The sequence below is a fragment of the Manacus candei genome, unplaced genomic scaffold (assembly GCF_025592945.1).
Source record: "Manacus candei isolate 608988 ecotype Guabito, Panama unplaced genomic scaffold, ASM2559294v1 h1tg000037l, whole genome shotgun sequence".
Lineage (NCBI taxonomy): Eukaryota > Metazoa > Chordata > Aves > Passeriformes > Pipridae > Manacus > Manacus candei.
Window position 1 is genome coordinate 13873554 of NW_026138085.1, and position 22878 is coordinate 13896431.

The window sequence follows — 22878 nt, forward strand, 5'->3', positions numbered from 1 at the left end:
AAAACCTAAGACAGACCCTTCCTGTTTGTGGCATACTAACCCATTACTATATTTTCGAATACTGCAATATAGGACACATTAAGATGTTTGAAATTCCTGCTGGTGCAAGACATTTACTTATACAGGAAACAGATGCCACCACTCATAATCTTGGTAAGTAACAAGTAGGAAAATTTTCAGTCAGAATAATTTTTTCTACTGTTTATTTTTGTCTTTGGAGCCTGACAATGTGTTTATGCATTTGTTTACCCATTATCCTCCCACACCACGTACCTTCTTCACGTATGGTAAATTAGGAAACTTGTTTGGCAACTTGATTTCCCTGTGCTGTGTTCCCTGGTGTCCCAGATCTCTGTGTTGGGATGTGCATGTGTGAAAGCTGAGAGGCATTAAATTATTTCATGGGGTGCAATGCATCATCCTATGGGAGTTGGAGCTAGATGATCTTTAAGGTCCCTTTCAAACCAAACCATTCTATGATTCCATGGTCTTTGTGTGCATCTTTTACAATGTGCTACCCATCTTCAGTCTTTCCCAGCTACATCCAAATACGTTCCAGATTCTGCCCCATTGCTAACAGTATTGACATGAGGTTGCCAAATCAATGCAGCAGCTTAGGAGGTAATTGAAATCTGCTCCTCCCCTGCCCTGTAATCAATGGGAAGCAGTGTCTAATAGGCTGCCACTAATTGGAGGTAGATTCACAGCGAATGGTCTGCTAATTGTATCGTGAGTCATCCCAATTTCTCACCACTGAATGCTTCCCTTGCTGCAAGTTCAGACAAAGTTCTGTCGGTGTGGGGTAAGTGCTGTGCAGGGACACGAACAGCTGCTGAGGCCAGGGCTGAGGGACCAGGGTGCTCAGATGGCTGCTTGAGAGAAAATGGAGTTAAAATCCGGTGTTAAATAACAAACAGTCCCTGCTTCTGCTAACGAGAAGGGCAAATTTTCCATCTCAGCTGAAAACCTGTCCTAATACAAAGGTGGCTGAAGTCTCTCCAGGTGAAGGATGGAGCACTGGTGGGATCTGGAGCAGAGGAACCAGGTGCTGTGTGCAGTGGCAGGTGCCTGCAAAGCAGCAGGAGCTTAACAGGGCTGTGTCTCTGTCAGGACTGGATCTGAGCAGGAGAATTAATACTGTTTCTAAGTGTCTCTCTCTTGCTGTGGGGACCTGCTGGGGGTTAGCCCAGTAGCCTTTCTCTGATGGAGCAGTAACAGCCTCCTGAGCTGCCTTAGAACATATGAAAGAGCTGAATAGCCCTGGGACCCCCACCAGCTCTCAAATTGGCTCGGATTTGGCCAGTGGATTTAGAAGTTGTTAGCTGGGAGAAGGCAGCTGGACCCCCGCGGTGCAGCCGGGCTGGCCTCATTTCTCTGGCAAGGCAGGCAATGAAAAAGGGAAAAAAAGGACAATTGATGTTTCTGGAGCTGAGCAGAAAAGCATTGGCACTTCAATGAGACACCTGAAAAAGTCGTTCCAAACCTGTGAGAGAACAGAGGAAAATTCAGACTGGCCTTATCTGCTTCTTCCACTGGGACAGGAGCAGAACAAAACCGGAGATGAGAAGCAAACCTCTCGTATTCACTTCTCTTGTGTTGTTCCTAGCTATTAAAAACCGTGAGACGGGGAAATTCATTCTTAGTGAAGACAACTATGTGCCAGACTCCAAAGTATTTATTGACATGGGTGTGGAGTGGGAATATCGGAATGACGATGATAGAGAAACGGTGCAGACCATGGGACCGCTGCGTAATGGGATAGTTATTCTGGTAAGTCAAACGAAAACCATCTCCCACAGAACACAGTGTCAGGGTTACAGAGCCATAATGGGCTATCATATAATTTAGATTCCTCTTGTGAGTTAAAAGAAGACATCTGCTTCAGTTATAAGACAATAGAAGATGTATTTTGATTCCTTTCTCCTAATTCATTGCTCTGTGCAAGAGTTGTTATAACTCAGCCTTAAGTGTTGAGCAACCAGCTCTCCTGATTATTTCCTGCGGACGGCCTAGCAATCAACCACTGTGGAGAGACTCTGCAGCTTACTTCTCACATCTGACATGAGAGCATAAGTTAAAAAAGGTCAAAGTGGTTCAAGTCAGCTTGATCTAATAGATCCTTTTCCCATCCATGTTCTGGAAATATATCCTGCAAAGGCAGACGCAGGAGTCTTGTGCTTCCAGGCTCCCTTTGTCAGGGCACAGCCAGTTCCACAGTTCCCAAAACCACCCAACTACACTCTTTTTTCATTACAAACCAGCAAATGATAGACTTAGAGGAGTAGGGATAAGTTGGTCCAGAATACCTCTGAAAACAGCTGTAATGTGTTGATCTACACCAGCTGAACTCCAAAGGAGGAATAAATATTATGTTTCCAAAGGACCAATATTTTTCAGTTTATTCTCATTGTGTTCTGTTTTCTTGCATTTGTCTTAGTGCAGTGTGATAACAAAAACTCTTTCTAAATAGTTTATATTTCTGTCAAGATTAAATAACAAGCTTTGCCGAACTATCATAAGTTATCATAAGAATATTTGTGTTTTATCAGAAATATAAGCAGTTTTCTTTGCTGTTTTCAGTTATCTCTGCAGTTGAATTTGCTTTGTCTTTTAGTGGAACTATCCATTATCGTTTTAGCACAAAATTTTCTTCCTTTATGATGGGATATGGAAAAAATTTAGTATCATGAAGCCAGTCCAATGCTGGCAAGAAAAATAAGTCTAAATCAACAACAGTCTTTCTTAATATGCAGTTTAGAAACTCTATGTCATAAGGATATACTATTTCATCAGGGAAAAAAAAATCTGTTGAGTGCAGCTAAAAGGTTTAAATCCCTCTGGGGATGTTTTTATATTTGAGCCATGATGGTCCCTATTCATGTCATCTCACAGAGCTTCTGGTATCAGTTTTTCGTATCTTTTTTACTTACCTCTGGTTTGCTTACTAGGTGATTCCTCATGGTGGTGCCAAGATATCTTTGACTTACAAGTACATGATCCATGAAGATTCCTTGAATGTAGATAATAATAATGTTTTGGAAGAGGACTCAGTGTCATATGAATGGGCTTTGAAGAAATGGTCCCAGTGTTCAAAACCTTGTGGAGGAGGTAAAAACAAGATCCCAGACCATTTAAAATTGATTCATTGCCACAAGACCCTGGGGAGAACAGGAGTGTAGGAGGGGTTTCATTTAAGTTACGTAACAGAAATATAAACAACAAATGGAGTTAAAATCTGACTTAAATAGTTTGGGGGCAGTTCTGGGCTGGCTCATGTCTGATTTATGCTTATGAAACTGAAAAATTGGACAAATGTCCAAGATTTGGATGAGAGTCTCTGAGCTGTGAAGGTGACAAACCTCAAGATGCCATGGGGCAGCCCTTTGTAAATGCACATCCTGTGGCGAGGACCTTGCAAGGTCAGACTCCTGCTTTTGGGGCCAGATGCGAACCCCAATGCTGTTCCCCAGGTCAGGCTGCAGTGCTGGACTGTGGCTGGGCAGATGTGCAGAATGTTTTTGAAATGTTAAATCTTGTTGTTCTTCTCATTAAAGCCTGTGGTAAATAAATGAAGGGGGTGAGCAATTCTGGGTGTTCAGTTCGCATGAATACGTGTTAATCTGGTGCGGTTTAGAGCTCCTTTGGTCGCGCGCAGCTCCTACTGCGACCTCTGACAGCGTGTGTGCAGTTTGTTTGAAACGTGAGTCCTCTGTGAGATTTACCAGTACTGAGAATAAGAGGAGTGTCTTTCTCCAGGCTACCAGTTCACCAAGTACGGCTGCCGGAGGAAGACGGACCACAAGATGGTTCATCGGAGTTTCTGCGAGGTGATCCAAAAGCCCAAGCCCATCCGCAGGGTGTGCAACCTCCAGGAGTGCTCCCAGCCCATGTAAGCATCCCTGCCCACAGCACTGCTCCCTGGGAGGGGGCAGGAGGCATCACACCCACCCAGCACTTGTGTATTCAGCTCATAGAAATACTGTTTCTGGGACTGCTGGGTCCTATTACTTATGACCTCAGTTGGATTAGAAAAGAAGCGCTGCCTTGATCCAGACGTTTGTGTTCAGGCCATCTTGAGGTAGCACAAAATAGACACAAATTCAGCTGATTTTACACACTGTGAATTAACTGTGTCAGAAGAAATGTACACAGTGCTACATAAGGAAACCAATGTCATCCAGACTCTCAAATCCAAATCTTCCTGAAGTTCATATTTTTTGACATTTAAATGCATGAAAAATATTTGACCTGTTAAATTTCTCTGGCTGCCCTCCTACAGCGTGATATGCCCATTATTACCTTAATCTTTGCTCTACATAGTCAAGTGTTATAAATATTTTAATGCACATTTTACAGATGATTTTTTTGACTGGCAGCAGGTTATTCCTGCCACATGTAGGACTCATATATTCCTTGTGCTGCTACTGCAACAAGAAAGGAGTATGTTGATCCCAGCTTTTATCTCTGGGGACCAACTATAGATTCCAGGAATCACAGCAAATAAATAGAACATACCACACAATATTTCCTAACTTCCTTTCAAAAAAAATATTTGAAAGAGAAAAGGCAAGAAACTGTGCCCCATAAACTCAGCATGGTCAGGGTTTAACATTTATTTACTGGAAAACCAAAGTAATGACCTAACTCTATCTCAGGCTCTCTGGAAAGGACTGTATTCTCCTTTTAGCTGCAAATATAATTGGACTTTGGTACCACAAAGACTCAATAGGATCCTAAATTGTACTTGGATCCCTGAAGTTTCAGTCACCTCTGTTTCCATAGAAAGTCATCGGAGCATTTTGCTCTTGTACATAGGAGAGGCAATTATTTAAGGGGTTTTATGAAGCTCTCTGACACCCACTACACTAATATGCTGCTTCTTCACCACTGGGAAAAACTCATCTTTGTATCAGAAGTCACCTCAGGATTCATGGCTTGGTGCTCCACAGCACTCACTTTTCTCCACAGCTGGGTAATTTCCGTAGGTTACAAAGAGAAAGTTGGGTGAAATAGTTACTTTTTGTTTAATTGCAGCCTGTAGTGCAGTGCCTCGTCCCCATGCTATTTCCTGACTATTTCTAAACCCAGGATTTTATGAGTACTGTAGGACAATTCCTTCAAACTCAGGGTGTTTCATCAGACTGTGTATGTTTTTTGTTTAAGTTTATCCCATGAATACTGTTTAAATGGAACAATATTTCCATCTGGTAGATCACTGCACTCTGTAAATATTTATAGACTGCTGTATACCTTCTTAATTATAACCAAGCTTTCAGCACTCTATGTAAATGTCCGCTGGTCCTGTCTGTCCCTGTTGCTCTTCTCTAAGTTCCCTACAATTTGTAGCTGTAATTCATGAGCTGGTTTGGGTGATCAGCGATGTTTTGAAATACACCACATTACAAACCATAGGTTTCATTTTTCAGTGGCCAAAATGATTTGCACATTATGAACTCAGACACTACGGTTTTCAGTGGAGTGTTGCCTTCCCCAAAATCAAACATTTATGATGCTGAAGACCCCAATTTGCCCAAGCTCAGCACACACAGCACTGGGTAGTAGCTGGGTTTGACAGTACTTCAGCTGATGGTGCCTAACATGACCAAGAGCGTCATCCGTGGAGTGCCCAGATATGGGCCAGGCTGGAACTGCATTTCTAGTCCAGATGTTTTGGCTTCACTCCTATGGGAACCAGCTGTGGGGGTGGCTGGTGAATGCTACATTATGAGACAAGGCACATCTCATGCACCAAGACCTGGGAAGCTCAGCAGCACCCTTGGGTGGCTGCTCTTGACATAAAAGCTACCATATTTTTATGTGCAGTCTTGTAAAAGCCAGCTTAAAGTCAAAGCAAATGTGGCAAAGTAAGAATAATGCTCATCTCAGAAGTAATGGGAACAATTAATATTAAAGATCTGTGTCATCTTAATGATATTTCAGGTGCATGTTCAAATAACCCTCACCATAACTGCTTATGGTTTTTCATATCTTCTTTTTCTGTATCAGAACTAGTGTTAACGTTGTGTTGAACCTGTGTTACGGAGTTAGAGATGGCCAGTCTGAGCTCACTTAATTTAGGAGGGAATTTTACTCACCTTCCTCTCTTTTCACCAACCCAGATGGGTTACAGGAGAATGGGAGCCTTGCAGCAAAACCTGTGGGAAAACAGGGTATCAGGTGCGATCGGTGCGATGCATCCAGCCCCTCCACGACAACACAAACCGGTCTGTTCACACCAAGTACTGCAACAACGACCGCCCCGAGGGCAGGAGGCCCTGCAACCGGGAGCTGTGCCCAGCACAGTGGAGAATAGGACCCTGGTCACAGGTCAGTCTCTGCCTGGAGGTCTCAAGCAACTAATTTCTGACAAGCAATGCCATCCCTGGTGCTGTGAATGGATGCTTCTGTGAATAGATGTCTCAGGTTTACAGTTGTTTGTTTATTGCTCAGACCATTCTTGAAGTGTTTCACAGTCACTGGTGCACCACAAAAAGCAGTGAGTGGTTCTTCCTCTTGCTTGGTTACCGTGGGTACCGCAGTGGTTCAAATAACGCACCCTGTCAGCTCATACCAAGGGCAGTTCAGAAGCTGATTTCTAATCCATTGTTTCCAAAGGAGTGGAACTGGGGTCTAACTGCTGCATGTCCTTCCAGTGCTCTGTCAGCTGTGGCAATGGCACACAGGATCGCCCGGTGCTGTGCCGGACCAGGGACAACGCTATTGGCCTGTGCAAGGAGAATAAACCAGAGAACGTAAGGATTTGCAGACTACCTCCATGCCCAAGTAAGTGCTTGTCTTCTATACTGTATGGTACTTGTTGAGAAAGTATTAATTTATTTATTTGCAACGCCTTCATTGAATTTATGCTGGTGTGCTACGTCTGCCTGGGGCGGCAGTTCTCCACAATCCCTGTTTTGAGCAGATTTTCCAAATTTAGAGCTGTTCTGTGGGCAATGGGATTCTCGGGCCTGTGGTCAATCTCTTCTGCTGGGGAGCAGCACTTGCTTCAGAACAGCATGAGAGTCTGGGGCAGACCCCGGTACAGTGGGGATGGCTGGATCTGCCAGCAGCCAACAGCTGCCCTGGGTGAGGAGCACTGCCCAAGAACAGCCCTGCACCCCTGAGACCTGCAGGGCTTGGCAGGAGGCTGCTGGGTTGTGGCTAAGCAAGGGCATCATGTACAAAGATGCCTCTTTGCTTTCCTCATCTCCATCGACAGTTTCGGGCTTTTTTTCCATTCTGTCAGACACAAGTCATCTGCAGGGGTTATCTAATTCAGTTTTTTAAACCTATAAATAATTGTTTTCCTTCTTAATCCAGGACAATAAGGCTTTTATCCTTGTTAGCTTTTCAGCTGTTAGCAAATGATGCCTGTGAGATCATTTTACATATTCCTATTATTAAGTAATTTTCTTTTATTCCTGATGTATCGCTCAGGGTAGCTTTTGATTCCTAATTAATTAGAAGCAAGCTGTCAATTATGGTCTCCAACATGATGATTTTAACAAGGCAGTATAACTAAACCAGGCTGCATATCTCTGAGGACATTTGTAGCACTGCCCTGAGAAGTGCTGCTGGAGAACTGGCCTTTGGGCTGTCTTTTGTGTTGGCTGTCAAGTGCTGGGCACGAGCTGTAGCAACCTCCCCAAACAGCAGCACCCTTTGCCCAAAACTACACAGCCTGGTCATAATCCTTCCCTGGGCTCCTTCACCACTGGAGCCCACTCACTCTCTCAGCTCATCCCCTTCTGACAGGGCAACTATTTAATGCTGTCTAACATATGTTGTGTTATGTCTTTTTTTTTTCCCTCTCTATTCAAGGAAACGTTTCTGATCCTTCAAAGAAAACCTACATGATACAATGGCTGTCAAGACCTGATCCAGACTACCCCATCCAGAAAATATCTTCAAGTAAAAGACCCATTTATAACTCTGCCTTTGCCCTTAAATGCATGCCACATCGAGTGTGGACTTTGCCTTTTGCTCTCTTCTTCTCTCTATGCGGAAAGTTCCCTTGACTTTGCCAAGTTTAAATCTTGGGCTGAATCTGTTTTTTCACACCAGGCACTTGGTGCTCGGTGTCTTTCTTCTCTGGAGCTTGCGTAGCACTGGTGGTGGAGGTCTTGAAGTGTTGGATGTGTGAAGTTGGATCTCCACAGTATGTTGCAGTCCTCTGAAAGGGAGCTGGGATCGGTTTGCTTGTTGCTTGATGATGGTGAAAAAAGGCTCTTACTGGTTCCTGATGTTCAGTTTGATAGCAAAACTGAGAACTTATTGTGAATGTGATCACATCACAATAATGACACCTTGTAGTGCTAAAGTTCTCCTTTATCTAAAAACCCGAAATCTCCTAACTCTCTGGTTTCAGTTCGCTGACAGGGTAGTCTCTGATGAGTGGAAGAATTTTTTCATTCCATTTTCCTTTGCGGGGCTGTTGCTTTCCTCACCCTTGCTGCTCACTTTTTATTCCTGACCCTCACATTTACGTTTGTGACCCGTGGAGGGCTCACTGGGAAGCAGAAGCTGAGTTTCTGTCGGTGCTTCCCGTGCTGCTACGCCGCCGCCGCCGGCTCTCGCCAAACTCCCGGTGGCGGTTTGGTGTGTTTCTCCTTGAGAAAAGCTGCATTCATTTGATTCCCATCGCACAATTTTTGCCAGTTTTGCGTACTTTTCACTTTAGAAACAAACCCTAAGCAGAACAGGCGTGGTCCATGTAGAAGGTTGCGTGGTGGTGTTTTTCTCAGCGTGGCGGAGGCAATATGATGTTTTCATGACTACGATGTCTCCAGCTGCTCAGCACGGAGCTGTTTATACTCATTACATCTTTGGTCTTTTTTCACCATGTGCATGTCTGACTTGACTGGTATGGTTGTGTGTGTGTGTGTGTATGTGTGTGTGTGCTCTTAGATGTGTCAACTGGCAAACATAACAGTGTGAACTACTACAGAATTACCTCAATTTTTATTGCTTTTTTTTTGCTTAGAAGAAGAATTTTAGAAAAATGCCTTAATGTTGAAATGTAAATGGCATTAATTTACCAGATCCAGCTTTAAATATAAACAGTACACTGGTACCTTGAGTTAATCTTCATATGGAGTGTTTTTACTTGAACGATAACTATTGGAAGGCAGTAAATTTAATTGGAGGTTAATTTGCACAGTGCATATCCATATCTTCATCAAGACAGGATTGTGGCCTGACTTACTGAAATTTAACTGGCATTCGTGCTTCACCTTCCGTGTTTGTGTTGAAGATTTGGAATTCACAAGTCATAAACCTGTTTGTGACAGTCAGTACCAATAGTAGAAATGTATCAACTGTAAAACTGCAGTCTTGGAGCAAATTACTACCTTATTGCTTTGATCATATTTTTTGGAAAAGTGGCATTTTTGAATCTTTGGGTCGTCAACAGTGTAGCACTTCAAACTTGTCATTATCATGTGATCACATATTTAAATTTTGCTGTTAATATGATAATTTCCTGAAACATGTTAACAATTTACATGACAAAGTGAAAAAGCAAAGACACGTATCTGGCACTGAATACTGTTATGTAAAATAATTGGTGTTTAACTGTATAAATATATTCATGACTGTTACCTTTAAATAGACAATGTTTAGTGATGTTTCAAGAGATGGGTGGCTATAGAGAATGGTGCAATAAGGTATCTGGGCATTGTGCACTATGTCTATATGCACTTTGGTTTATCAGGGATATTTTATTAGTGTTTTGTATGTATTTAACATAATATTAAAGATGTGCCAATTCAGTTTGCTTTTCAATATTTTTTTATGAGACTAATGTGTACCAAAGTGACTGTGAAACTGATTTATTTTTTTCTTACTGATGTTTTGAATATATACTTCCAGTCTGTCATGCATACTGCAAGTAAAAATAAATAAAAGTTCAGCAAATCTGCATATTTTGCTTTGGATAGAGGATCAAAATTTCATTCTGACATTCAGAAGTTACAGAGTTTATTTATATAACTTATCAGATGTCCCTAAACTTATTACATAATGCAGGTTTATTTCTGTGTACTTTTAAGCTTGACACTGCATATTTTTAATAGGAAAAAAAAGGCATTTTTCTAAAGGTGCTTTCAGTGATCCTTACAAAGCCAAGAACAACCCTGCCTTGTTGAAACCACGTTTAAATGTTGTATCTGTTGGCTTTTATTCTGCAAGCCATGTGGAGGAACATGCATAAGGGTCATGCAACACAAGGCAAAATGTTCAAAGGGGACTCTTATGGGGTATGTAAAAACATGTATAAAGCTGCACAAGCACATGCAGGCCTTGGTACGGAGCTGTGCACGCAGGTATGAACACTTCCAGCTCTTACAGGCTGGTCTGAAAATTTCTCCAAAACCAAAGTATTATTCTTAGGTTCTTAAGGAAGGAGTCATTTTGTATTTCCAGCACCATTTCAGTTTAGCATTTGAAAAATACGAAAATGAACTGGTGCATTTGAAAGTAGGAACCAGAATTTTGCTTTTCTGCAGCAAATGCAACAATCTGGGTATAGATACAATGTAAGGGAGGTGTTTTCACTTTCCTCAGCCAGCACCAGCTTTTTAAAGCAGCAGCACCAGTTATTAGTTTATTTTAGACTGATATGTTTGCCAATTAAACACCTACAATGCCCTGTTTTGTTAACTGAGGATGAGTGAAGAGGCAGCACCTACGCTTTCTGAGTTCCCTTGGTATCTGAATTTGCTCTGCTTCTCTCTTTTGCTGTGAGGCTGCTGACACAAGTCAGTGCTCGTAGCAGGAGGGTGAAATATGAGCTCCAGTAAGAGGCTGACTCTGTCTGCCATCGGGTGCACTCTAAATAAAGGCGAGTAATTGGAGTTACTCATCCTTTACTGTAAGAGTAGGTGGAAATGTAGTAAGAGCAGGGAGAGAGACAGAAGTGATTTCATCTGTCTCAGCACTCTGGTCACAGAGAAAATGTTTTGTTATTGATGATGCCAAGTGTTGGTCAGCCTGCCTTTCTCCTCAGCCCTCTCCTCTCCTTAGAGGATTCTCTCATCATGGGCTGCGTGTTGGGATTTTTCCTCCACTGCAGTGTCTGGCTCTGTTACTTCATCCCAGAGGCACGGGAGCTGAGGAGTGTGTATGTAGGACAGAGGACAGGTAGCTTTCTCTCCAAGGAGCCTGCTAACCCCTCACCATCCATCTGCCACCAATTCATATGGTCCTCTACCTCCTCTGAGCAGAAATCACAAGGGCTTGAGTAACCTCTGAGTAGGCTTCTATTTATATTTCTCAGGCAGTAGCGTTGTTTGACCAGTCCAGCTTTAATGCCTCAGCCCACAATTTGCCACCTGTATTTCAGCAAGATCAGGATCTGCTGTAACACCTCTTTTATAGTGCAAATTGTCATAACAGCTATAGGCAGCTTAAAGCTTATTGATTGTCATTATTTCTTTTTTATTACAGTTCTTCTGTCAGTGACACAAAAATTGGGACTTGTTACTGCCGGGTCTCCCAATTATTAATGGACTGGCTCGACTCCATCGTGCTGGAGTTTGTTGTTCCAAAAATATCAGCTCCCTTCTAGGAGGGGGAGAAAAGCCTCATGATAAATGCACTGCTTTTCTCTTGAGCAAGGGACATGCTGAGGCAAGGCTGTTGTTTTGAGAGCAGAGGTACCTGGCAAAAATATCACTCCAATGGGAGGTGGATTAATTCTGAGAATTACACGGTACACATCAAAATAAGACTTTCCTGAGATGTTCCAGATAAATACAAGTTACACCTGACTGTAACTGTTAGGATGCAGAAAAACATTAAAAGGAGTGAAGGGGGAAAAAATAGATTTCATACCCTGATTACTTTCTTGGGTTTTAACAACACAGCACTATCAGTGTGTTTTGAAGTTGCAACCAAGACAGGAAGGCAATTCATTGTGGCTGCACTGTGTTCAGGGTAGCACTTCCAGAATGCGAGGCCAAAAATTTGAGTGTTATGATCTAGAGCTTGGATGGGGCCGGTACAAACAGTTCAGATCAGCTTTTGCAGCCCTTGAAGTGAGCTGAGTTTTAGGTTTAATATTAATCCTGCTTCTGCTTGTAGAAGGCTCATTTGCCAGTTTCACATCCCACTTTAAATATCAAACCCTCTGCCCACTGCCAAAGCTTCAGCTGTGTTTCTTTTTCTGATTAATGTGAAGATGCTCTTTATTTATCTGTTCCCTTTTTCTCTTTCAGAAGATCATTGTCAAGGAGACAAGTCAATGTTTTGTCGCATGGAAGTTCTCTCTCGTTACTGCTCCATCCCTGGTTACAATAAGCTCTGTTGCAAGTCCTGTAACATGTACAGCAACATAACAGAGGACGGCAATGTAACCGATGCTAATGTAAATAAGAATAATGTCATTGAGGAGGAGCTCCTGACAACCCTCAGCCCTCTCGTGGGAGTGTCCACCACCCAGTCTACCACCAGCCCTCCTCAGGTTCCCAAAACACGTGCACCCCCTTCCAATGCAACTGAGGAGCACCCAGAAATCAATGCAGTGGATGTTCCCTACAAAGTTGATGGGTTGGATAACGAAGTACCACAGCACAACATCATTACACGGAGGAGGATACCTTATGAAAGGACAAGGAATCAAAGAATTCAGGAGCTGATTGCTGAGAAAATGAAAAAAGAGACTCTTAGGAAAATAAACTAAAATGGAAATATGGCACAAACAACATTTTTCTCTTATAGAGATGTTACCAACATCATAGTATTGCCCGTGTCGTAGAGACTAAAAATGGGAAAAATCAAAGTGGTGCTATGGCAGAGATGCCAAATTCTCAAGCCTACTATAAATGGAAATGACAGATTGTTTGATAAGTGCTAATCTGAGCAGTTTGATGGCTAGGTTAGGTGTACAGGGTACGGCAGAGTATTAGTGCAATATCCCCACAGTGTTCCACTGAATCCAAACAAACCGTAATACTTAGGCCAGGTTAGCAGGTTTCTTGGTTATGGGCTCTTTTAAGTCTTCTATGCCTGTGTAAAACCACTTGGGAATAGTAATGGGAGTTACACTTAGTATGGAGGAGAGCAGTCCCAAGCTGTAATAAATCCCTTTAACACTGACAAGCAGGTGGTCAGCAATCCTGTGATGCTTCTGTGCATTGCATAAACCCCGGCACTAACACAGCCCGGTTCAGGAAGGTACCTAAGGATGTGCCAGGCTCAGTTTGATGACTTTGGCAGAGCTGCCTCTGTGGTCACAGCTCAGCATTTGCTCATGTACCTTTCTGAACCGTGTCTGTGTTAGATAATATATAGAAAATCCTGTAGCCCTATATTTATGTGTAAATTAAAAAACAGCAAACAGTAGCTTACATACTTCCATAAACAGTTTCAAAGGATTCTCCTAAACTTTTGGATGCACCCTTTTAGTAGGGTAGATCTGGCCAACTTGGACTGACAATATCCTACTCTTTCTGTTTACAATTATCCATATTTTTGGTAGTCTTTAAATTCCTGTAATGCAACAGCCTCAGTGATCGTTGTTGGTTGGTGCTTTTTTTATTGGTCTGATTTTTTTTCTACCCACATTCTGTTTAACTTAAAGATGACTGGATTCTTGTTGTCTTTTCTTTGGTGCTTTGTTAAGAAAAACATTATTTCCCCCCCCCCCCATAGGCTGAGGTTTTTTTCAAGGAAATAATTTTGTATTATCTTGCTTTCCTTAGGAGAGCTTTATTGGTGCAGAAGTGAACAACTGTTTGCTGTGCCCTTACACAAACACACACACGTGTATTCACAGCACCAGGTCTGCTAGAAACTTTAAGATGTATAACCTGACAACCCTTTGAGTACTTCCTTTCCCCTCAGGGTCATCATGGTTTTCATAGGTCTTTTTGAATTCCTGGTTGGAGAACAGAAGATAAATTCAGCTTGGCTCTAATACCACCAAGACAGGGAGCATGGACTGGTTCCTGCTGTGGGTGACATCTGAGCAGTTTTTTTCCTGGCTGGGACTCTTCCACTTGTTTCCTCTTTGCTGGTAAACCTCCTGCAGAGCCCAGGGCTTCCCTGAAATCCTCTGTTTAGCAGGAGGTAGGTCTGATGGCTCCCAGTTCAGATTTTTCCAGTCTGAGAGTAAGATCTCATCCTGCAGCCTGAGCTGGTCTTGGTTTGAAGTGGTGCCATCAGTAAGCCCGTATGCACAGTCACACAAATATTGGGAATGTGCTGCGTTTCTAGCAATGTGAGAGCTCTTCTCTGGTCTGGCTGCTGGCAAAGAGCTTCACAGGTCTTGCCAGGTGAACCACACGTGGCTCCCTGCGACCCTGCCTTCTGCCCTCGACCACCACGATTTGAATGAGCCGCCCAGTCTCCTCTTCCAAACAAGCCATTCCTGCTGGAAAGGAGGTGAGAGCCTGCAGGTACCTCAGACTTTGCAGCACCTAGATGTGGGACTGTTCTGGCCTGAACTGTGGCCAGAAGTCTTTGAAGCACAACACCTGGTCTAAGAAAAATGGAGATACCGGCCAGAGCAGAGAAGGAATGTTTTCAGCTGGTGTGCTGGCATCAAGTGCCCCTTCTTACAGAGCACCAAGGTGATACAATTGGAGCAGCTCAGGTAGTGCAGGGATGGGAGTTACACCAAAGACCATGAAGACAGGGAAGCATAACAGGCCTGGTAAAAGTTCAGAGCGCTGGGAAACATCTCCTGAGCCAAGCAGACGTGGCAGCAGATGTGGAAGCAGAAGCCAGCACAAGCAACAATCTGTTCTGGTTTTGAAAAGTAAAGCTCAGGCCCTGCAGTTTTGGCAGCACAGCAGCAGGAGTCCCACCACAGACTTTAACTCCTGGAACACTGAGTGTTTTCCTACAAAGGGTGCTTATCTTTAGAGTCCTGTCCCAGCCCCGCTCCATGGCCTGGCTGCTGGAGCTGTGTGCCAAGGGATCTGTGGTTGCCTACAGACAGGACAAGTTTTGGTAACAGCGTAGGGTCAGGTCACATCTGTGCAAAACAGAGCAATGTAGAAATGAACACTGAAGGGAAAAAAACCCCACCATGCTATTTATAAGCAAGGAAGACGTGTCTAAATCAACAGCATTCCAGCTGCTGTGCCATGGGAGACACAAGCTGTATCTGGGCTCCCAGCCTGTAGTCATAGTATTTCTTGCCTTCCACATTTCCTTTACACAGATGTGGTTAGTATAAAGCTCATCTTTTCCCCTTCAAGTTAATATTCTTTTAGCTCTGTGGACAATAAAAATAAGCCACAACCCCCAGCTTTTTCATAGCCTAGAAGCACATCCAAGCATATGAAACTTAGGGAAAACCTTACAAACCCAAGGATAGAAAGGAGTTGGGGCTGGATTTACACAGATGGGGAGGTAGAAATTTGCTGCCTGGATGGTACCAGTCTTCCTCTCTGGGGAGACTCATTGCTCTGACCTCCAGAAGCCTGAGATAACTCATCTAATAGATTCTGTTCTGCCTTAGCTTTTGGAACAGGCTTAGTCAACCAGGCAATGTGAAGAAAAACCACAGGAGGCAGTGCCCACAGCTCAAAAAAAGCATTTTTCCAGATAGGCTGGAAACTGCTGCCTCAGGGAGCAGGAGCAGCCTCCCAGAGGGCTGGTCTGGTGCTACATTAGGTGCAGTGTTCATTAGACCCAATGCAATGCCTTGTGCCATCTGCATTTAGGAAGGGCTTGCTCCCTTCTCAGTCTCACTCTTTTTTGGAGATTTAATTTGATTTGTTTCTCACCGTTTTAATTCTACTGAATATTTCTCTAGCTGTTATTTGGGGAACACTGAAATATTTGAAGGAGCAGCTTCAGTCTAGATTGCTGAAGACAGTGAGAGCATGATGGTCCATCTCCTCATGGAGCAGAGCCACCAGCTACTTTCCCTTCACAGTCTTGCTGTATGAGGGGGGGAGGAAGTTAAGTCTCTTCAGACCAGGAAAGATGCCTTCTTTCTTCAGAAGGTTTTTTTTGCAGCAGTTCCCCATGATGGTTGTTTCCTAAGAACATGCTCATCACTCCTACTGGAAAACACAACACAGGGCTCTGCTGATAAACAAAAAGCAGCCTCAGGCAACAGGTGGGGGTTTCCTCTCAACTGATCTTCGTTCCATGTCATGTAGTGGAAAATTTGGTCTTTTATTTTTTTGTTTTGCTTGGTTGGACTTTGACAACCGTTTCATCTTTTCTAAAATGTTGTAATTGGGCAAGAGCATCATCATAATGTGCCTTCTGTAACCAGTTTGCTGTTGCCCAGGTGCTGCATTTTGAGACATAATGAGCACAAAGTGGTATTTTAATGTAACCTAATCCCCAGAAACTAAAGCAGGCTTATAAATAAATATATTCCTGCAAAGACCATCTCAGAGATCTGAGAGCTAAAGCACTGTGCTCCCATGAAGCAGTGCATTTGCGACCTAACCATGCAAGTACACAGCTTTTTTAATTGTCATTTTTCTGCTAGTCTTAACTTAAAATCCATGTGATAGCCTCTCACGAAAAAAATCCCAAACAAATTCTGGTTCCCTTGGCTCCAATCATCTGCCATTTTTTTCACTAACATTCCTTTAAAAATTTCTGTAATCTATTATGAGTGCATCACTTTTTATATTCATATATCCATTCAATATTTAGAGTCTCACAACATCTCCATAGAATGCTTTCAGATATTTTGAGAATTCTAGAAACGGTGCTTTACCAGTACTCAAAGGGTTTTATGTTTTATTTTATTAAGTAATGCATTTAATGTCTTATTTACTCACCTACAATGCACAGTATTAGCTATGTTCATCTGAATATCTATATGCAACTTCCATTCACTTACATATGCCTTAACAGAAATTGCAATAAATAGCCATTTCTTGTATATTAAAAATGTATATACAAATTAGAATCTTTAATTTTATAATTTATTAAATTCAAATGTCTGTGTTCTTTTGCAAAAAAGTTTGGCTTTTCCCTGTGCTTTTTTCATTGAATTAATATTATGCAGAGATGGTGGAGGAGAAAGAACTAGCACCTTCAGATTCAAACCCAATTTAATTCCTACAACTTTATCTTAATGCAGTGGGATTGGGATACACTTGCTGCCAAAGTCCTACATCACTGTTACAACATCCATTATCCAAGGCTAAATATCATGAAGTCACAGGACCAAAACCTCAGTTGATAACTGCACATAAATTAATCAAACTCACTTAAACCTTCTTGAGGCCGAAATCCATCCTGGCCCATGTATCATCTCCTTAAAAGGCTCAGTTCAGGACTGATGAGTAAATTCCACTTGGCATGTCCTATTGATAAAATAATTGATCTTTTCCATGAAATTCTTTTGCATACATTTTCCTGCCATATCCTGCACACTCGTAGCCAGGTTCCCTTTAAAGCATAATTGAACCTCTCCCACCTAATTGAAGTTTGTTGCTTCAGGATTTGAAAGATCCCTGCTTACTATGATTATTCAGTGAGCACCATGCAGTGCATCCATGTCCATCATGTTCTTTGATCAGCTAACAAACCACCTCAGCATTTTCCATATGGAAAAGTCATTGACTTAAATGCCCTGATAAAACAGCAGACCAGCTCAAACCTGGGGTTCCTTTACTGTGACAATTCATACAGTATTGACAAGGATTATATTTAATTGCATTATGCTTTCACAACCCAAAGATTTTGAGATTTTTAGAGGGGTCATGGGAAAGGGTCTCATGTCCATACTCCAGACGCCAGAGACACCCATGGTGGGGTCAGACATCCAACACCCCTCCTTCTCCCTTTGTCTGAAATGCCAAAAGATGACACCCACAGGAGGTCCTTCTCTTCCTCTCCTGGCCTACATCAGCCTTTTATCCTCTTTGTATCTGTTCTTCAGATTTGGGCAATAAATGGTGCCCATGGGGGAGCCCAGGCATTTCTCCAGCTCAGTGCAGTGTGTGCATTAAAAAAAAAAAAAAAAAAAAAAAAAAAAGGCAGCTCAAGGAGCAATTCCAGGCCAGGAAAACAGTCATACAGGTTATTCTCAATTACACCAGGCAGAGGGTAGCCCTTCCTAAGTGCCATGCAAACCTGACTGCCCTTTCCCACAGCAAGGTGGGCACAGGATGATTTCCAGGCTCCCACCCGGGGTTCTGGCCCAACACTGGGCTTTGCCCACAGGGGTCAAAAAATGCTGCAGAGCCCTTCCAGGGGATGAATGCCTGGAAATCCCATGAGAGCTGCGTGTGTGCAGGTGGATATGTGTCCACATGCATCACTTGGCTCTGCTTTCTCCCCCTGCCGTCCCCCCCACCCTTCTGCAGTCCCTCCTCCATCAGCAGCTTCCCAAAGCCGAGCAGAGACCGAGGCCATGGAGCCACAGAACGGCATCAAGTGCAAGGCCACTTCTAAAAACTCATTACAGGGAGGAGCAGAGCAGGATGACACGTGTGGCACAAACCCCATCCTAGTTAACCCGCCGGTTTTTATGGTTCGTCAGCAGAGTGCCCCCACCAGCCGCAGGCGAGGAAATTGCGCTTCGCATCCGTGCAGCCCCCGGCAGCACACGGGTTCCGGCGGTGCTGCTGCACCTCTGGGACGCGGAGTGTCGACTTGAGTTACCACTAGATGGTGGCACGGCACAAGAAGTACGGTTATGAAACAGTCGCTGGACTTCGGTCTCGGGGTGAAAAATCCCCTGATCTGGTGAGGTGGGCTGTCTGCATCCCGGGGTCTCAGGAAAGACCAGATGGAGTAAAACCCGCTCGGCTCAGTCCCCAACACAGCGTGGATGTATTTGAAGATGCTGTTGTGATACTGTCTGTGCCCTACCAGCAGCTGGGGGATGAAGAACACGCAGGGATCCTGCAGGAGAGAAACACAGACAGTGGCAGCTGTGGAAAAGCAGAGCCATCATCAGCCCCACTGCCCAAACCAGCTCAAGAATTAAGTTGTTTTCTGGGGTTGCCAGTTCTTAGGGCATCTAAACACAGCCCAGCTTCTCTAAAAAGAGGAAAGTTTAGAGGCCAGTAATATTGCAGGGTTTTTCACTGATGGTTGTAATTTAATTTTTTTAAATCTTCTATTAAAGAAATGCAACAGCTATGAGAAGACAAACCTGTCTCAGGTGACTCTGGCTGCTGGCAGGATATGGGGTCTGATGGGACCCCAGGTAGAAGAAGCTTTTCAAGTGATGGCAGCACAGTGTCCTCATCAAGCCCTGCCACAATCGACAGTGCTCAGCTCTCCAGCCTCTTCACAGGGTGCATTCCAAAGGGACAAATCCACACCAGCGTTCAGGCACTTCGAGATATACATATATACACATAAAATCTAAAATAATGTATGAAAAAATGCATCCATATAAAGATACAATATAACCATATGCAGACCAGTAATAATACAACTGAAAATATTGATAATGTTTTAAATAAATACCCTGGGCTGGATTCCCAGGGGAAGTTGCCAGTGAGTTGTGACCATAGTTTGCACTTCTGAGACTTCAAAATACTTTACTTCTCTCTCTCTTTGCTGGCCATGGGCAACCAGTGCTAATGAGAGGCAATGGAGCCATGACACTGGCATGGCCTAGAAACTCCCAGTGAAGGCTCCCAGGGGCCATATTCCAAGCTTAATTGAAATCCCAAGGAAACCGAGTGCCTAAATCACCCTGAGCCTCTGCAAAGGCTCCCAGCAGGGCCCCACCCAGCCGGGTGGAGAGCTCAGTTCTGCAAACAAGCCATGTGGTGACTGCAGTCACTCAGCCCTCGCAGCAACCGGTTCCTCACCTGCAAAAGACCAAGAAATACCCAGTAATTCCCAGGAAATCTGTGTGCACCAGTGGCAGTGTTTGCACATGCAGCCACCACCAGTTACCGTGTGAGCTGCAGTCAAGGCAACAGCTGTGGATGCGACATTTCCAGCCGAGCTCTGCCTGGTTGATACAAAAACAGCTCATTAATGTTTCATGGGAGTATCTTCACTGGTACTGTAGTGGCTGCTTGCTCTAATGCACGGGAGGTTAATGGGGTGGGGGATGTAATTAAAGAACACAGATCACCTGGAATCTGGCATAAATCAGGTCAAAACATTTTCCTTTCCTGAACTTTTAAAGACAAATATAGAAACACAGAATCACAGTTGGAAGGGTCCTTAAAGATCATCTCTTTCCAACCCCCCTGCCATGGACAGGGATGCCATCCACTACACCAGGTTGCTCCTGCTGCTCTGGAAGGAGGAGTGGGCAGAAATGGGCTAAGAAGGGTAAAACAACAAATTTACAGTTCTAGTAGTTAGCAGGAAAGCTTGGAACTGGTACCATAAATGTCTCTTGAAGGCCTTGTAATGAGGAAGTGAAAGGAATGGCCCTTCAGCTTAGTGTCCTGTTTTGGCCCAATTTTGGTAGCAGACAAAGTGTGGGAGCTTAAAAACTGGGATTTCTTTCCAACTGGGATTTTGCTACTGCTGCCCAGGGCTCAGCTGTGTCACCCCAGGCATGAGCAGAGCAGCACTGTGGCATCACTGAGCTGTCACATCAGTGCCACCAGGTACGACCTGCATCCAGGCAGTGAACTCAACACAGCTGCCCAGCTCCCCTGGCCCCTCTGGGGGTAGTGGTTTGTCAAACCAGGCTGGAGGAGCTTTTATTCTTCTATCTTTTCTGTACAGATTCACTATTTTGGAAAGCATAAGTTGATTTTTTTTCCCCCCAAAATAAATATTCCTTGCAATATCCCAAAGCAAACATTATTTATGAAGCATCCTTGGCAGGGCTGGTGCCTCATCAGGTGGATGCTGGCTTTAGCCAGAAGTGCTGGAGCTGTCCCAGAGCCCCCATTTGACATAAAAGGCATTTTTCCTGAAAGTACCAAAAATGGGAATTGACTTTAGTATCCATTTATGGCTCCCAAAGATTAATTGCTTTGTTTATCCAAACATCAACAAACTTCAAAAATGCCCAAAGGAGAGTCACACTTACCCAACTCTGCTAAACTGCTTGGATACAAGGCTCTCCCAAAAACTGGAAACATTCCAAAAGAAAAGCTAACAAACAGAAAACCAAACCAAAAAATAACTGTCAGCATTTATATCTCAGACACTCAACCAAGCCCTGCAGAACTAACAACTGGTGTTTTCCTCTGCAGCTCAGGCACTGCTGCTGTGGCTGTTTTCTTTTGCCATTAATCCCATTTGGTGATGGTTTTCATGCACCCAGGAATGCTGATTCACCACACTCTCAGGGAGAATAAGTACAGGAGACAGGGATGATTTAAACAGAACCATCCTCGGAAGTGTTTGGAAGACACCTATGACAGTTTTGCAACAAGCATTAAAAATTGTGTCTTGTTTTTAATTTTAAATTAACATTTTTTGAGCACCCAGTTGTTGAAAGAGGAAACCGAGTGGCTGTGGTTGAGGTAAAAAAACCAAGAGGTATATTATATTTGGTTAATAACAGCTACTTTTTAAGCTGTATCTGGTATTTTTTAAATTATATTTTAACCTTCATATCATCCAGAATGTAAAAAATATGACAGAGAACAAATAATTTATACTGCCATTATCCTGAGCAATTCCAGTAACAGCAATTCAAACAAATGTAATTTTCTTACAGCAAAACCAGATGCCTGGAAGAAACTAATTTTAACAGATAAAAGGGATTCTTATTGCAAACCCATATTTTAAGGGGGGGTTGATAATGAAATACCTTACCTAAGCACATTTCATGAGGACCTTGATCACTTTGGAGGCTCTTGGGCAGCACCTCGAGTGAGGGGTGCGAGGTCTCCACAGCCCTGTCTGGACACCACCAAAACCACACCGAGGGACAATGATACAGAAAAGCTTTAGAAGATTCCCTGACCCTGTTAGACACTTGATATCCCAACCCTGAGCCTGATTCAGCTCCTCTCAGAGCTGCTGCCATCCCTAGTGGGGGATGGCCCCAGTTCCATCTGTTCCATGAGACCTTTGGGAAGGAGACACCTCCAGCCAGAAGGACAGACTTTCCAGGGGAGGGGAAAGCACCTTAAAGACATTTTTTAAAGAGAACGTGTCCATGCATATCTGCACACGTGGAATTTTTTTTCCAGATCAGTCATTTTCCTCACAAAATGGCTTTCCTGAGCTTTATACTGCAGATGCTTGGAGAAGCTGGGGTCTGAGGTTTTTTTCCTTTCTATGGCAATGACGTTGCCTGCAAGCAAGAAGGAAAAATTTAAGCTTGTTACTACAGCATGATCCCAGCTATCATTGCTGTTAGGAAATTTAATGCATGGAGGTTGAGGGTCATTTCAGCTAACTTCAGCTTTTTGGCAGCAGAAGTCCAGACAAACAGCTTAAGCTTACACACCTGTTATATTGAAATGCTAAGCAATGGCTATTTCCAGAAAAAAAAAAATCTGCTTTGAAGCCTACCCTAAAGGGGTGCACAAGTCTGTTGAGCTGCTTATTTCTTTCCACCAGAGATAAAGAAGGAAGCTGGATGATGAGCGTGGGCTTGGGTGACCAAATCAGCAGTTACAGCCAATGCGAGCCTGAGTGCTGGTAACGCAGAGAATATTTGCATTAAAACTAAAGTGGTGATTTTTAATCCAGGATTTCTGCTTTTCTCTTCATCCCTCACAGTGGCTCAGGACAGGTATTGTGGGGAGCAGCAAGGTTCAGAAATGCAGTCACACTGCCTGGCCTGGGTCACACAGGGATGTTTTGTGGCTGTTCCCCAGGAAGGAGCAGCAGCTATTGTCCTCTGAGGACAGAGTTGGGAAATAAATACAGAAGGAAGATTCTGCTGCAACATAACTATTCATCTCCCCACCCAACGTGGTGCTGCAGTAAAGGCTATGAGAGGGACACTGGGGTTATTCCAGAATTGCAATCAGTTTGCAGCATGTTAATAAGCCAGAAAACAAA

At 43.5% G+C, this 22878-nt stretch overlaps 1 protein-coding gene across 2 annotated transcripts in view; it reads left to right on the forward strand.

Annotated features, from left to right (window-relative positions):
- The window catches only part of ADAMTS2 (ADAM metallopeptidase with thrombospondin type 1 motif 2), a 169123-nt gene extending 155525 nt beyond the window's left edge, over window positions 1-13598 (forward strand). For both annotated transcript variants that reach the window (XM_051793541.1, XM_051793542.1), the window contains 8 exons: window positions 73-153; window positions 1607-1770; window positions 2949-3108; window positions 3757-3889; window positions 6120-6327; window positions 6654-6783; window positions 7822-7911; window positions 12216-13598. In XM_051793541.1, the coding sequence (XP_051649501.1) occupies window positions 73-153; window positions 1607-1770; window positions 2949-3108; window positions 3757-3889; window positions 6120-6327; window positions 6654-6783; window positions 7822-7911; window positions 12216-12679 (1430 nt within the window). In that variant the 3' untranslated portion in view covers window positions 12680-13598. The remainder of the gene's footprint in view (window positions 1-72; window positions 154-1606; window positions 1771-2948; window positions 3109-3756; window positions 3890-6119; window positions 6328-6653; window positions 6784-7821; window positions 7912-12215) is intronic.
- Window positions 13599-22878: the final 9280 nt, after the last annotated feature.